The sequence below is a fragment of the Mustelus asterias genome, unplaced genomic scaffold (assembly GCF_964213995.1).
Source record: "Mustelus asterias unplaced genomic scaffold, sMusAst1.hap1.1 HAP1_SCAFFOLD_193, whole genome shotgun sequence".
NCBI lineage: Eukaryota > Metazoa > Chordata > Chondrichthyes > Carcharhiniformes > Triakidae > Mustelus > Mustelus asterias.
The window spans coordinates 117,850-133,727 of record NW_027590186.1 but is presented as its reverse complement, the minus strand read 5'-3'; the positions used below and the strand labels follow the sequence as shown (position 1 = coordinate 133,727).

The 15,878-nt window shown below is 45.5% G+C and overlaps 1 protein-coding gene across 1 annotated transcript in view; it reads left to right on the top strand.

Annotated features, from left to right (window-relative positions):
• Positions 1 to 15,878, top strand: part of LOC144485387 (uncharacterized) — a 43,581-nt gene that overhangs the window by 7,511 nt on the left and 20,192 nt on the right. Inside the window, 1 exon segment of the mRNA XM_078203575.1 lies at positions 6,970 to 7,821. Coding sequence (XP_078059701.1) covers positions 6,970 to 7,821 — 852 coding nt within the window.

Genomic DNA, 15,878 nt, shown 5'->3' with positions numbered 1-15,878 from the left:
CTGGGTCTACACAAGACCCACTGTGGCACTGTGGGAGGAGACAGAGAGAAGTAGGAGTGGCTGGGGTGAAAAAGAGGGATTTAAACATCTGCATCTTGACAAGAACTTTGACAGAATCTCCTAAACCCTCAACCTCCAGCATCTAGAAGGACCAAGGTAGCAGGTGGATATAAACACCATCACCTCCAAGTTCCTCCAACTCACACACCATCCTGACTTATCTGACTTCCAGTACTAAAAGAACAGAAATTTCTTTTGTATAAATACTGGGAAAACTGAACCCATTGTCTTCAGTCTGACTACAAACTCCACTTCCTCGCCAGCAACTGAAAGATGTGCTGGTTAAAAAAGCGCATTGACCCGAACAGGCATCGGAGTGTGGCGACTAGGGGAATTTCACAGGAACTTCATTGCAATGTTAATGTAAGCCTTACTTGCGACTAATAAATAATCTTTTTTTAAAAACTCTCTCCCTCTTCCTGGGAACTGTCTGAGGCTGAACAAGGCTGTTCACAACCATGGTGAAATATTTCACCCCAAGATGAGCTTCCAGCCACATATCCACATCATCGTCAAGACCACTTTGTTCCTCCTCAGTGACATTGCACAACTCCACCCCAGTCTCAGATTATCTGGCACTCTCACCCCATTCCATTGTGACGTGAAACTCAGGGGAATGGGAATATAGAGAGGGAATGGGACTGACTGAATTGCTCTACAGAGAGTTGGCATGGATCTGTATTGCCAAACTGATTCATTCTATGTTGTAATGTCTCCATCACTGGAAATAAATAAAGTAGCCACATTGCTATATATTTCAAGACAAGAAATAAGGGATCATAAATAACGTAGTAGATGCAATATAACTACATTATACATATCTGTGAGGGGTGTGTCGAGCTGCGGTTCCTGAGGGACTGTGTTAGGGAGCTGGAACTGCAGCTCGAGGATCTTAGGCTGATGAGGGAGAATGAGGAGGTGATAGACAAGAGCTATCATCAGGTGGTCACACCAGGGCAACGGGAGGAGGCCAAGTGGGTGATGGCCAGGAAGGGTAAGGCTAGGGTGGTTGAGAGCACCCCAGTGGATTTGCCTCTGCACAACAAGTACTCCTGCTTGAGTACTGCTGGGGGGGACAGCCCGCCTGGGGGAAGCAGCAGTGGCCGTGTCTCCGCAGTGGAGTCCAGCCCTGTAACTCAGAGGGCTAAGGAAAAGAGGAGGAAGGCGGTATTAATCGGGGACTCGATGGTGAAGGGGACAGACAGGCGTTTCTGCGGAGGTAGGCGGGATTCTCGCATGGTGGTCTGCCGCCCTGGGGCCGGGATCCAGGATGTCGCTAGTCGCGTCCCGGAAATCCTGAGGTGGGAGGGAGAGGAGCCTGAGGTAGCGGTACATATTGGTACCGCTGATGTGGGTAGGAAGGGAGAAGGGGTCATGAAAAGGGAGTACAGGGAATTAGGGAGACAGCTGAGAAAGAGGAAAGCAAAGGTAGTAATCTCAGGATTACTACCTGTGCCACGGGAAGGTGAGGGCAGGAATGGAGTGAGGTGGAAGATGAATGTGTGGCTGAGGGACTGGTGCAGGGGGCAGGGATTCAGGTTCCTGGACCATTGGGACCTCTTTAGGGGCAGGGGTGATCTGTATACAAAAAACGGGTGGAACTTGAATCACACGGGGACCAATATCCTGGCCGGTAGGTTGGCTAAGGTTACTGGGGAGAATTTAAACTAGATAGGTTGGGGGGAGGGGAGCTAGAAGAGTTGACTAGGATCAAGGAACTAATTGATGGGGTGGAGGATGCAGGGGTAAGGGGAATTACAAAATTAATGGTAGAGGAGAGGGTGCAAGTGAATGAAGGCGGTAATTTAGATAAGGGAGTAGAGGGAGAGGGTGTTCGCGACTCATCAAAGCGGGTCCAGATAAAAGCTGGAATAAGGACACTTTGCCTGAATGCACGAAGCATTCGGAACAAGGTAAATGAGTTGATGGTGCAAATCAGCACGAGTGGGTACGATCTAGTGGCCATTACAGAAACGTGGCTGAAAGGTGACCAGGACTGGGAGATGAATATCCAGGGGTATCAGGCGTTTAGGAAGAATAGACAGGAAGGAAAAGGTGGTGGGGTCGCGCTATTAATAAGAGATAATATCAGGGTAGTACTGAGGGATGACATAGGCTCTGAGGAACAAAACGTGGAATCATTATGGGTAGAGATGAGGAATAGTAGAGGGAGAAAGACACTAGTAGGTGTGGTATATAGGCCCCCAAATAATAATGTTGAGGTAGGGAGGGCTATAAACAAGCAGATAAGGGATGCGTGTAAAAACGGAACGGCAATAATCATGGGGGACTTCAACATGCACATTGACTGGCAGACTCAAGTCGGTAAGGGTGGAATGGAGGAAGAGTTCTTAGAATGCTGTCGGGATAGTTTCCTTGAACAGCATGTTACGGAACCGACGAGGGAACGAGCTATTTTGGATCTGGTATTGTGTAACGAGGTAGGTAGAATTAAGGATCTTATTGTGAAGGACCCTCTTGGGTCTAGTGACCACAATATGGTCGAATTTCTGATTCAGATGGAAGAGGAGAAAGTTTGGTCCCAAACCAGTGTCCTCTGTTTGAACAGAGGGAAATATGATAGGATGAGGGATGAATTGGCTAAGGTAGACTGGGAGAGCAGGCTGGCAGGTAGGATAGCTGAGGAACAGTGGAGGATTTTTAAGGAGATCCTTTTCAGTTCTCAGCAAAAATATATTCCAGCAAAAAACAAGGATTGTAAGAAAAGGGAGAACCAGCCATGGATAACGAAGGAAATAAAGGAGAGTATTAAAATAAAAACAGCTGCGTACAGAGTGGCCAAAAATAGTGGAGAAACAAGTGATTGGGAAAAATTTAAGAAACAACAAAGAGAGACTAAGAAAGCGATAAAGAAAGGAAGGATAGACTATGAAGCTAGGCTAGCAATTAATATAAAAAATGATAGTAAAAGTTTTTATAAATATATAAAAAGGAATAGAGTGGCTAGAGTGAATGTTGGACCCTTGGAGGACGAGAGGGGGGAGTTAATAGTGGGAAATGAGGATATGGCTGAGTCTTTAAATAAGTTTTTTGTGTCGGTCTTCACGGTGGAGGACACAAATAGTTTGCCAAATATTAACGATAGAGGGTTGGCAGCAGGAGAAATACTTAATACAATTAATGTTACCAGAGAGGCAGTGCTGGGTAGACTAATGGGACTGAAGGTGGATAAGTCCCCGGGTCCGGATGGAATGCATCCCAGGGTATTGAAAGAAATGTCAGAGGTAATAGTGGATGCGTTAGTGATTATTTATCAAAACTCGTTGCATTCTGGGGTAGTGCCGGTTGATTGGAAAACGGCTAATGTTACGCCGCTGTTTAAAAAAGGAAGGAGACAAAAGGCGGGTAACTATAGGCCGGTCAGCTTAACGTCTGTAGTAGGGAAAATGCTGGAATCCATTATTAAAGAGGAGATAGCAGGGCATCTGGATAGAAATGGTTCGATCAATCAGACGCAGCATGGATTCATGAGGGGAAAGTCGTGCTTGACGAACATGTTGGATTTTTATGAAGATGTGACTAGGGCGGTTGATGGAGGAGAACCGGTGGATGCGGTGTTTTTGGATTTCCAAAAGGCGTTTGATAAGGTGCCCCATAAAAGGCTACTGAAGAAGATTAGGGCACACGGAGTTGGGGGTAGTGTGTTAAAGTGGATTGGGGACTGGCTATCCGACAGGAAGCAAAGAGTCGGAATAAATGGGTGTTTTTCCGGTTGGAGGAAGGTAACTAGTGGCGTGCCGCAGGGATCGGTACTCGGGCCGCAACTATTTACCATTTATATAGATGATCTGGAGGAGGGGACGGAGTGTAGGGTAACGAAGTTTGCAGACGACACAAAGATAAGTGGAAAAGTGAATCGTGTGGAGGACGGAGAAGATCTGCAGAGAGATTTGGACAGGCTGAGTGAGTGGGCGAGGATATGGCAAATGGAGTATAACGTTGAGAAATGCGAGGTTATACACTTTGGAGGAAATAATAACAAATGGGATTACTATCTCAATGGAAACAAATTAAAACATGCTACCATGCAAAGGGACCTGGGGGTCCTTGTGCATGAGACGCAAAAGCCCAGTCTGCAGGTACAACAGGTGATCAAGAAGGCAAATGGGATGTTGGCCTATATTGCGAAGGGGATAGAATATAAAAGCAGGGATGTCTTGATGCACCTGTATAGGGCATTGGTGAGGCCGCAGCTGGAATACTGTGTGCAGTATTGGTCCCCTTATATGAGGAAGGATATATTGGCATTGGAGGGAGTGCAGAGAAGGTTCACCAGGTTGATACCTGAGATGAGGGGTTTGGATTATGAGGAGAGGCTGAGGAGATTGGGTTTGTACTCGTTGGAGTTTAGAAGGATGAGGGGGGATCTTATGGAGACTTATAAGATAATGCGGGGGCTGGATAGGGTGGAGGCGGAGAGATTCTTTCCACTTAGTAAGGAAGTTAAAACTAGAGGACACAGCCTCAAAATAAAGGGGGGTCGGTTTAAGACAGAGTTGAGGAGGAACTTCTTCTCCCAGAGGGTGGTGAATCTCTGGAATTCTCTGCCCACTGAGGTGGTGGAGGCTACCTCGCTGAATATGTTTAAAGCGCGGATGGATGGATTCCTGATCGGTAAGGGAATTAAGGGTTATGGGGATCAGGCGGGTAAGTGGTACTGATCCACGTCAGATCAGCCATGATCTTATTGAATGGCGGGGCAGGCTCGAGGGGCTAGATGGCCTACTCCTGCTCCTATTTCTTATGTTCTTATGTTCTTATATCTCTGTACCATACAAATTTTCTGTTCATTTAAATGTTAGCTTTCTCCTGGGAAAATTCCCCCATTAATTGTGAACATTGGGTAAGAGGCTATCCTATTAGCCACATAAATAAATGTGTCAAACTGAGGGGGCTAAAGGATGTCAATATCTTTGAGAGAGAAAGAAAAAGATACCTGGGCCGAGTCCTGCTCCTAATTCCGATGTTCGTCTATAAGCTTTCCAGAGTCTGCAGCCTTCCTGGATTCACTTCCTTTCCCTTCAGTTGCTGCAAGTCCCCAATTTCCCCCAGAATGAGGAAAGAAATGGAAAGGGGGAAACATTGATTTCCTCCCAGATGTTGTCCAGAGGAGGGAGTTTCACTCTGAAGCTCATTGGACAACTTCAGTATTCTGACGTCACAACGAAGCCCTGCCTGAATCAGCCAATAAGAATCACTCTGCTACGCGGTGACGTCCCCGGATTCCAATGCGCAGGCCCGGGTGCGCGGACCCGGGAGCCCCGCCCCCATCCATTGTTCCCGTCCCCCTGCAACACATCGAGCCAAGGTTTCCAGGCAACCGGCTGGCGGCTCCGGCCAGAGCGAGAAGCCGCTCGGTGATCTGCCCCTCCCACCCAAGTCCGGGACTGCGCATGTCTAATGGCGAGGGGAAGCTGCGAATGTTCCGGGGGAGAACCCACCCTCTGACGTTCATGCTGAATTGTTGACCCATGGGAAGTGTTGGAGGACCGGAAGGGCTGTGGCCCTCCAGACAATCCAGAGCGCGGGCTTTGTGACAATGCAGGTTGAACTTCACACAGACTGAAACTTTCTCCTGTCTCCTTAATAGAGGCCAAAATCTGTGAGTAAAACACTTTCTTTTCTTCCCCTTTCCATTTCTTTTCTCATTTCTGGGGGAAATTGGGAACTTGCAGCAACTGAAGGGAAAGGAAGTGAATCCAGGGAGGCTGCAGACTCTGGAAAGGTTGGCCCAGGTCTGTCAATCAGCCTCTTCAGGAAAATTGGGAGGGTGAATATTAGATCCAGCAGAATGAGAATGGAGGGAGAGTTCTTTTTTCTTCATTCGTGAGACATGGGCATCACTGGCTGGCCAGCATTTATTGATGTGGAGATGCCGGCGTTGGACTGGGGTAAACACAGTAAGAAGTTTAACAACACCAGGTTAAAGTCCAACAGGTTTATTTGGTAGCAAAAGCCACACAAACTTTCGGAGCTCTAAGCCCCCTCTTCACCTGAAGAAGGGGCTTAGAGCTCCGAAAGCTTGTGTGGCTTTTGCTACCAAATAAACCTGTTGGGCTTTAACCTGGTGTTGTTAAACTTCTTACAGCATTTATTGCCCATCCCTCGTTGCCCTTGAACTGATTGGGTCACTGGGCTGTTTCAGAGGGCAGTTGAGAACCAACACATTTCTGTGGCTATGGTGTCACATGTAGGCCAGGACAGGTGAGGATGGCAGATTTCCTTCCCTAAAGGGCATTAGTGAACCAGATGGGGTTTTCCGACAATCGACAATGGTTTCACAATCATCAATAGATTCTTAATTCCACATTTTTTTTATTGAATTCAAATTCTACCGACTGCCGTGGCGTCATTCGAACCTGGGTCCCCAGAACATTAGCTGAGTTTTGGATGAATAATCTCGTGATAATACCACTCGGGCATTGCCTCCCAATGTGTGCGAATGAAATTTACAGATTTTGGGGAATGAGAGAGGAAAACGTGCTCCAGAGGAACTAGAATTGTCTGTTCTGAATTTCTATCCTGTACTCACGCTGATTACTTTTGTCAACTTCTTTTACAGATGTTAGAAGTGAGGATTTAAGCCAGAAATCTTAAATCAAACGTCGCATCAGGATCTGAAAGATTTCGTTGATTCATTGCAAAGTGAACATCAGTGGCCTTTGAATCCAGATGGAGAAATAATTGTCTGCTCTATCAGCTTCAGCAGTTATTAACTATCAGTGTGACCAGAAAAGCATCAACACACACACTCTGAACTGAGTGTTCCAGTTTTAACCAGTTACACAGCTTGAAAAAACATTCCCATTTGGAGCCGGGTGTCCTGTGTGCAGAAACCTAATTTGATCGTTGAACATGGAGAGACACAAGGACACCTGCACCACGGAGAAACCATGGAAATGTGAGGACTGCGGAAAGAGATTCATAACCCCCTCAAAACTAGAAACTCACCGACGCATTCACACTGGGGAGCGGCCGTTTACCTGCTCTGATTGTGGGAAGGGATTCACAAATTCATCCCACCTGCTGACACACCAGCGAATTCACACTAAGGAAAGGCCATTCACCTGCACTGCATGTGGGAAAGGTTTCAAACATTCATCCACCCTGAAGATACATCAGCGAGTTCACTCTGGGGAGAGGCCATTTGTTTGCTCTGAGTGTGGGAAGGGATTCACTCAGTTATCCAACCTGCAGACGCACCAGCGAATTCACACTGGGGAGGGGCCATTCAGCTGCTCTGAGTGTGGGAAGAGATTCAATCAGTTCTCCGATTTGCTGACACACCAGCGAGCTCACACTGGGGAGAGGCCGTTTACCTGCTCTCAGTGTGGGAAGGGATTCACTCAGTCATCCAACCTGCAGACACACCAGCGAGTTCACACTGAGCGGAAACAATTCAGCTGCTCTCACTGCGCAAGAAGGTTCAGATGGTTATCCAACCTGATACGACACCGACAGGTTCACACCGAGGAGAGGTCATTCATCTGTTCTGACTGTGGGAAGGGATTCAAAACTTCAACCCATTTGCTGACACACCAACGAATTCACACTGAGGAGAGGCCGTTCATCTGCACAGTGTGTGCGAAGAAATTCAAAGATTCATCCACTCTGCAAAAACACCAGCGAGTTCACACTGGGGAGAGACCATTTACCTGCTCTGATTGTGGGAAGCAGTTCCGAGATTTGTCCAACCTGAGAAGACACCAGCAAGTCCACACTGGGGAGAGACCATTCACCTGCTCTGACTGTGGGAAAGAATTCACTCAGTCATCTACCCTGCTGAGACACCAGCGAGTTCATAATTGATTACGGTGGTTGGATTCTGCTGTTATTGCTGCTGTTGATCAGATCCAGGACTGAACCATGTTCATTCTGACAGTTGGTGAAATGGGAGAGTCAGCGAGCTTCTTTCTGCTGGACTGGCCGGTCTCACAACTTTGCTTCCAGTGGGCAGATGCTCTTTGAGCCTGGGAGAGCACATTTCCACTGAAATGATCCACAAAAGTTGATGAAGGACATTTATTTTATCCTGGATAGTAAATAATGTTTTTCCTATCGCTACAGGTAGATCTAAAATAAATACATTTGTCTCTGTTCCATTGAGTCTACAGCACAGGGCAGGCCAGTCGGCCCAATTGGTCTGTGTCAGTATTTATGCTCCACATGAGCCTCCACCCACCCCTCTTCATCTCCCCCATCAGCATATCCTTCTATTCCTTTCTCCCTCATGTATGTATCGAGCTTCCCCTTCAATGTATTCATGCTGTTCACCTCAACCACTCACTGTGATAGTGAGTTCCACATTCTCACCACTCGCTGGGTAAAGAGGTTTCTCACTGAAATCCCTATTGGAATGTTGAACCCCTTCATAATCTTAAAGAGTTGCATCAGGTCACCCTTCAGTCTTCTCTGTCCCAGAGAAAAACAGCCCTAGCCTTTCCTGAGGGTCAAAGGGTATGTTGCTGTTCTGGAGGATTTAAGGTACAAGAAGAGGTTGGACAAGTTCAGATTGTTTTCACTGGAAAGACGGATGCTGAGGAGTGACCTCCACAAAACTATGAGAAGCAAATGTAGGGTGGATTGTCAGAGGCTTTTCCCCAGGGAAGAAGGGTCGACTACAAGAGGGCACAAGGTGAGAGGTGATGAGGTTCGGGGAAACATGCGGGGAAAGTTTTCACATACATGGTGAAAAAGGATGAGGTCCTGAAGAGTGAATTTAGTGAGTTAGGCAGCAGACTACAGTGCAAGACCTCGAAGGTAGTAATTTCTGGATTACTGCCGGTGCCACATGTTAGTGAGAGTAGGAATAGGAAGATTAGGCAGATGAATGCCTGGCTTGAGAGCTGGTGCAGGAGGCAGGGATTTAGATTTGTGGATCATTGGGATCTCTTCTGGGGAAGGGGTGACCTGTTCAAGAGGGACAGGTTACACCTGAACTGGAGGGGGACTAACATCCTGGCGGGGAGATTTGCTAGAGCCACTCGGGAGGGTTTAAACTAGTTTGGCAGGGGGGTGGGATCCAAAGCAATAGGGAGACAGAAGAGAAGATTGAGGACAGAAGTTAAAGAGAGCACATGAAATAGTAAAGACAGTGTCAGTAATCCTAGTACTGGACAGGTCAGTCAAAAGCAGAGCAGAGAGCAAGGGAAGTCCAGATTAAACTGCATTTATTTCAATGCAAGAGGCCTAACAGGCAAGGCAGATGAACTCAGGGCATGGATGGGTACGTGGGACTGGGATATTATAGCTATTACTGAAACATGGCTGAGGGAGGGACAAGACTGGCAGCTCAATGTTTCAGGGTACAGATGCTATAGGAAAGATAGAACAGGAGGTAAGAGAGGAGGGGGAGTTGCACTTTTGATGAGGGAAAACATCACAGCAGTACTGAGGGGATATATCCGAGGGTTCGCCCACTGAGTCTATATGGGTAGAACTGAGAAGTAAGAAGGGGGAAAATCACTTTGATACGGATGTACTATAGGCCCCCAAATAGTCAGCGGGAAATTGAGGAGCAAATATGTAAGGAGATTACAAATAGTTCCAAAAAATAGGGTGGTAATAGTCGGCGATTTTAACTTTCTCAACATTGACTGGGACAGCCATAGTATGAGAGGGTTGGATAGAGAGAAATTTGTTGAATGTATTCAGGAGGAATTTCTCATTCAGTATGTGGATGGCCCGACTAGAGAGGGGGCAAAACATGACCTCCTCTTGGGAAATAAGGAAGGGCAGGTGACAGAAGTGTTAGTGAGGGATCACTTTGGGACCAGTGACCATAATTCTATTAGTTTTAAGATAGCTATAGAGAATGATTGGTCAGGCCCAAAGGTTAAAATTCTAAATTTTGATGGTATCAGGCAGGAACTTTCAAAAGTTAATTGGGGGAGTCTGTGGGAAGGTAAAGGGACGTCTGGTAGGTGGGAGACTTTCAAAAGTGTGTTAACCAGGGTTCAGGAAAAGCACATTCCTCTTTGAGTGAGGGGCAAGGCTGGTAGAAGTAGGGAATCCTGGATGACTTGGGATATTGAGGCCCTGGTCAAGAAGAAGGAGGAGGCACATGACATGTATAGGCAGCTGGGATCAAGTGTATCCCTTGAAGTGTATAGAGGGTGTAGGAGTACAGTTAAGAGAGAAATCAGGCGAGCAAAAAGGGGACATGAGATTGCTTTGGCAGATAAGGCAAAGGAGAATCCAGAGATTCTACAAATACAGAGTATAGAGAGTAGGGTCTTTTAAGGGTCAACAAGGTCATCGATGTGCGGATCCACAAGAGATGGGTGAGATCCTAAATGAATATTTCTCATCAGTATTTACTGTTGAGGCATGGATGTTTAGGGAACTTGGGAAAATAAATAGTGATGTCTTGAGAAGTGTGCACAGAACAGAGAAGGATGTGCTCGAAGTTTTAAAGCACATCAAGGTAGATAAATCCCCAGGACCTGATGAAGTGTGTCCTAGGACGTTGTGGGAGGCTCGGGAGGAAATTGCGAGTCCCCGAGCAGAGATATTTGAATTGACATCCACAGCTGAGGTGCCTGAAGATTGGAGGATGGCAAATGTTGTGCCTTTGTTTAGAAAGGGCTGCAGGAAAAAGCCTGGGAACTACAGGCTGGTGAGCCTCACATCTGTAGTGGGTACGCTGGTCGAAGGTATTCTGAGAGACAGGATGTACAGGCATTTAGAGACACAAGGACTGATCAGGGACAGTCAGCATGGCTTTGTGAGTGGAAAACCATGTCTCAGAAGTTTGATTGAGTTTTTTGAAGGGGTAACCAAGAAGGTAGATGAGGGCAGTGCAGTTGTTGTTGTCTACATGGACTTTAGCAAGGCCTTTGACATGGTACTTCATGGTAGGTTGTTGCATAAGATTAAATCTCACGGGATCCAGGGTGAAGTAGCCAAATGGATACAAAATTGGCTTGATGACAGAAGACAGAGGGTGATTGTAGGTGGTTGTTTTTCAAACTGAAGGCCTGTGACCAGTGGTGTGCCTCAGGGATCGGTGCTGGGTCCACTGTTATTTGTCATTTATATTAATGATTTGGATGAGAATTTAGGAGGTGTGATTAGTAAGTTTGCAGATGACATCAAGGTGGGTGGCATAGTGGACAGTGAAGATGGTTAGCTCGGATTGCAATGGGTTCTTGATCAATTGGGCCAATGGGATGACGAATGGCAGATGGAGTTTAATTTAGATAAGTGCGAGGTGATGCATTTTGGTAGATCGAACCAGGATAGGACTTAGTTAATGATAGGGCATTGGGGAGAGTTATAGAACAAAGAGATCTAAGGGTACATGTTCATAGCTCATTGAAAGTGGAGCCACGAGTGGACAGAGTGGTGAAGAAGGCATTCGGCATGCTTGGTTTCATTGGTCAGAACACTGAATACAGGAGTTGGGACGTCTTGTTGAAGTTGCACAAGACATTGGTAAGGCCACACTTGTTATACAGCATACAGGTCTGGTCACCCTATTATAGAAAAGATATTATTAAACTAGAAAGAGTGCAGAAAAGATTTATTAGGATGCTCCCAGGACTTGATGGTTTGAGTTATAAGGATAGGCTGCATAGACTGGGACTTTTTCCTCTGGAGCGTAGGAGGCTTTGGAGTGATCTTATAGAGGTCTATAAAATAATGAGGGGCATAGATCAGTGAGATACTCAATAACTTTTCCCAAAGTCTAAAACTAGAGTGCCTCGGTTTAAGGTGAGAGGGAAGAGATACAAAAGGGTCCAGAGGGGCAACTTTTTCACACAGAGGTGGCGAGTGTCTGGAACAAGCTGCCAGAGGTAGTAGTAGAGGTGGGTACAATTTTGTCTTTTGAAAAACGTTTAGACAGTTACGAGCAAGATTGCTATCGAGGGATATGGGCCAAATGCGGGCAATTCGGACTCGCTTAGTCGTTTAAAAAAAGGGGCAGCATGGACAAGTTGAGCCAAAGGGCCTGTTTCCATGCTGTTAACCTCTATGACTCTGTAGAGGTGCTGGGTGCCTGGAATGCACTGCCAGTGGAGCGGGTGGAAGCAGGCACCTTAGCAATGTTCAAGGTGTATCTTGATAGACAGACAGGAGGTGAACAGAGAGATAGAAGCTCTATTGGCACAGGCTTGGTGGGCCCAAGTGCCTGTTACTGTGCTGTATTGTTCCTTGAACATTCTAAGTAACAAGGTCAAGGAAACAATCTTAAACTCTAACATGTGAATGAAGCTTTATTTTAAAAATTAATGCTGTAATCACCCAAATGCTTGTGGAAACTGCATAACCAGCAGAAATTGTTTAAACTAAGAATTTCTTCTCTCATTTTGATAAGCTACAGGACATTATATTCCGTCAAATCTGGCTCAAGAATAAGGTCGATTGTTCAGTCTGATCAAGGTGAATAAGAAAGAAACCTATTGTCTTCCATCGTGTGTCTTTTTGAACCAGTGAATCTTCTATTAACCAAATGAATTAAAGAATCCTGTATTAATTAGCCACCAGCCATTAACATGATTGTATTAAGTTGCAATTAATGAATCAGTAGTTATAGTAAAAGGCTGAGTTTTATTTACTGTAAAAATGTAAAAGCTTATTGCTGTGTATGTAAAGAATGTGCAATGAAGATAAATGTACTGGCGAGAGGGACCTTCAAACTCTTCAATATTTGAAACTGTATGAACAAGGGATTGTATGGAATCAGGTAATGGGATAGTCTGAAACAATTCTGTTGTATTCCTGAATAAGATGAAGAGAAAAGGTGGTGTAAATATTGGGGATTCAATTGAATTAATCTCATCAAATTGACCAATTGTCATGTTAAACAGGCCCAACTCTGATGTAAGGGGATAAAAGTAGAGGTTCCAAAGGTCTTCCCTGCTGGCCAAATACTGAAGAGTCCCGAGGCTGAGTTTCAAGGAAATTAATGTCTAAGAAGAAGCCAGACTCCCGAGGCTGAATTCCACAAAAAGTCCTGTCAAAGAAGGAGCCAGAGAGGGTTAACCTTCCAGACTGATCACCCACATCAAGTTATAAAAGCCAATGTCTTAAAGTTGTTCAGTAAACCTCTCTCATTGAATAAACTTATTTTTAAATTTACTATCCAGAGAATTCTGCCTTTGTCTTAATTGGTTAAAGTCTTGTCTGAACCAAAGTGAATTTAATAAATGACAAGATGGGGGTGGCTGAAATCAATTCAGTTCCAGATAACAAGATCAGAGAACGTAAATCTTCAATTTATAAACTTACATTTCTACAGAGCCTTTCACAACCACAGGACATCCCAACATACCAGTGTGTTTAATTCTATCCTGATTGTTATAAAGTTAGTTTCTCTGTGCGGTCTGTTTGATTTATTATTGTCACATGTATTAGTATACAGCGAAAAATATTGTTTCTTGTGCGCTATACAGACAAAGCATACCGTACATTGGGAAGGAGAGAGTGCAGAATGTCGTGATACAGTCATAGCGAGGGTGTAGAGAAAGATCAACTGAGGTAGGTTTGCAATCAATAGCCTTTTCCAGCTCAAGTGACAATTTCAGGGGAGCAACTTTGATGATGGGAAGGCCAACTACTCTCCTAATCCCATCATACACAGCACAGAGATTTCTGTTGCCACAGACAATTTGCATTTCTTGAAATAGGCTGATCCAATGATTATTTGCACAATCTCTCTCTGCTTTTTACACATCTGTCCTGGCTACATTCAAGTGACACAGTGTTCCAGCTTTTGGGTTGATGTTGTACATCAGGTAGGTTTTGCTTTTTGCTTCAATGACAGATGTCATCTCTGCTGAGTGGGTCTCAAACCATCTTTGCAACTTTTACCAAATGTTGCTGCTGCAGTGTCAGAAATGAGAGAACTCAGCGACTTCCAAGTTTCATCAGTATCAGTGTTGATTGATGAAGATTTTACTGATGTGACTGTGAAATATTTTTCTGTTTTGTTCAATGTACCTTGATAATGTACTGGAGTTCCCATTGTAAAGAATATTTAAGTCAGTGAGAATCGTCAGCAAAGATTAATCAGCATTTAATGATTGGAGATGGAACATTTCAACACTGAGTTGTAGATTTTGCATCAACGACCAACATGGAATTCAAGTGGAGGTTGATAATTTTATTGCAAACTCATACCTGTCGAGAGTTCTTGAGTTAGAGAGAAAGATCACAGATGGTGCTTTTAAATAGGGACTCAGCAGCCCCAAAAATCAAGGGATATCCACAATATTACAGTTCTGTCTGCAATAGGGCTGTTAACACCAGCAGAAACAAACCAAATAAAAAATAGACTAACAACCCTAGGTGTGCTTAACAGCAAATAACAATATAATCCAACTCCTGCAGTCACTTGTGAACGCTCTGGTGTGTCCGCAGATTGGCTGACCGAGTGAAACCCTTTCCACACACACAGCAGGTGAACGACCTCTCCCCAGTGTGAACTCGCTTTGTACGTTCAGATCAGATGAAGATCTGGAACTCTTTTCACAGAGAGTTCAGCTGAATGGCTTCTCCCCAGTGAGAACTCGCTGGTGTGACCAAAGCCCAGATGACTGAGTGAAGCCCTTCCCACATACGGAGCAGTTGAATGATTTTTCCCTAATGTGAATTCGCTGGTGTGCAGTGAGCGCGGAAGACTGCCTGAATTTCTTTCTACAGTGAGTGCAGTTGAACAGACTCTCCTCAGTGTGAACTTGCTGGTTTAACATGAGGCTGGCTGACTGAGTGAATCCCTTCCCCCACACAGCGCAGGTGAATGGCCTCTCCCCAGTGTGAGTGCATTGGTGTTCAGTGAGTGTGGATAACTGCCTGAAACTCTTTCCACAGGAGGTGCAGCTGAATGGTTTCTCCTCAGTGTGAATTCTCTTGTGTATTTCTAGGTTGGCTGACTGAGTGAATTCCATCCCACACTCGGAGCAGGTGAATGATTTCTCCCCAGTGTGAACACGCTTCTGTGTACTGAGGTTGGATGAAGACCTGAAGCTCTTCCCACAGGAAGTGCAGCTGTGTGGCTTCTTCCCAGTGTGATTTCTCTGGTATGTTAGCAGGGTGAGATAACTGAGTAAATTCCTTCCCACAGACAGAGCAAGGGTATGGCCTCTCCTCAGTGTGAACTCTGTGGTGTGACCAAAGGCCAGATGACTGAGTAAATCCTTTCTCACATATGGAGCAGATGAATTGCTTCTCCCTCGTGTGAGTGATTGGTATATTAACAGGATGGAGGACTGGGTGAATCTCTTTCCACGGAGAAGCTGAATGGTCTCATCCCAGTGTGAATTTGCTGATGTGCAGTGAGGGTAGATGACTGTTTAAACCTCCTTTCACAGTATGTGCAGCCATACGGTCTTTCCTCAGTGTGAATTTGCAGGTGTGACATGAGGCTTACTGCCTTAATAAATCCTTTTCCACACACACAAGAGGTGAATAGCTTCTCCCCAGCGTGACTGTGTCAATGGACTTCCAGCAGACATGGATAATAGAATCCTTCACCACAATCCTCACATTTCCGCGGTCTCTCTGTGATGCTGTTCCCAGTGTGACTGTGCTGATGGATTTCCAGGCGGGATGGATAATTGAATCCCTTCTCACAGTCCCCACATTTCCATGGTTTCTTCATGGTGCCGGTGCCCTTGTGTCTCTCCGGGTTGGACAATCAGTTGAAGCCTCGTTCACACACACAACACATGTACAGTTTCTCCTCGCTGTGAATGGTGTGATGTTTTTCAGGCTGAGTAACTGGTTGAAGCTCTTTCCATAGTTAGCTCACTCGAACACTCTCACTCATGTGTGTGTCTCGGTGCTTTTCCAGT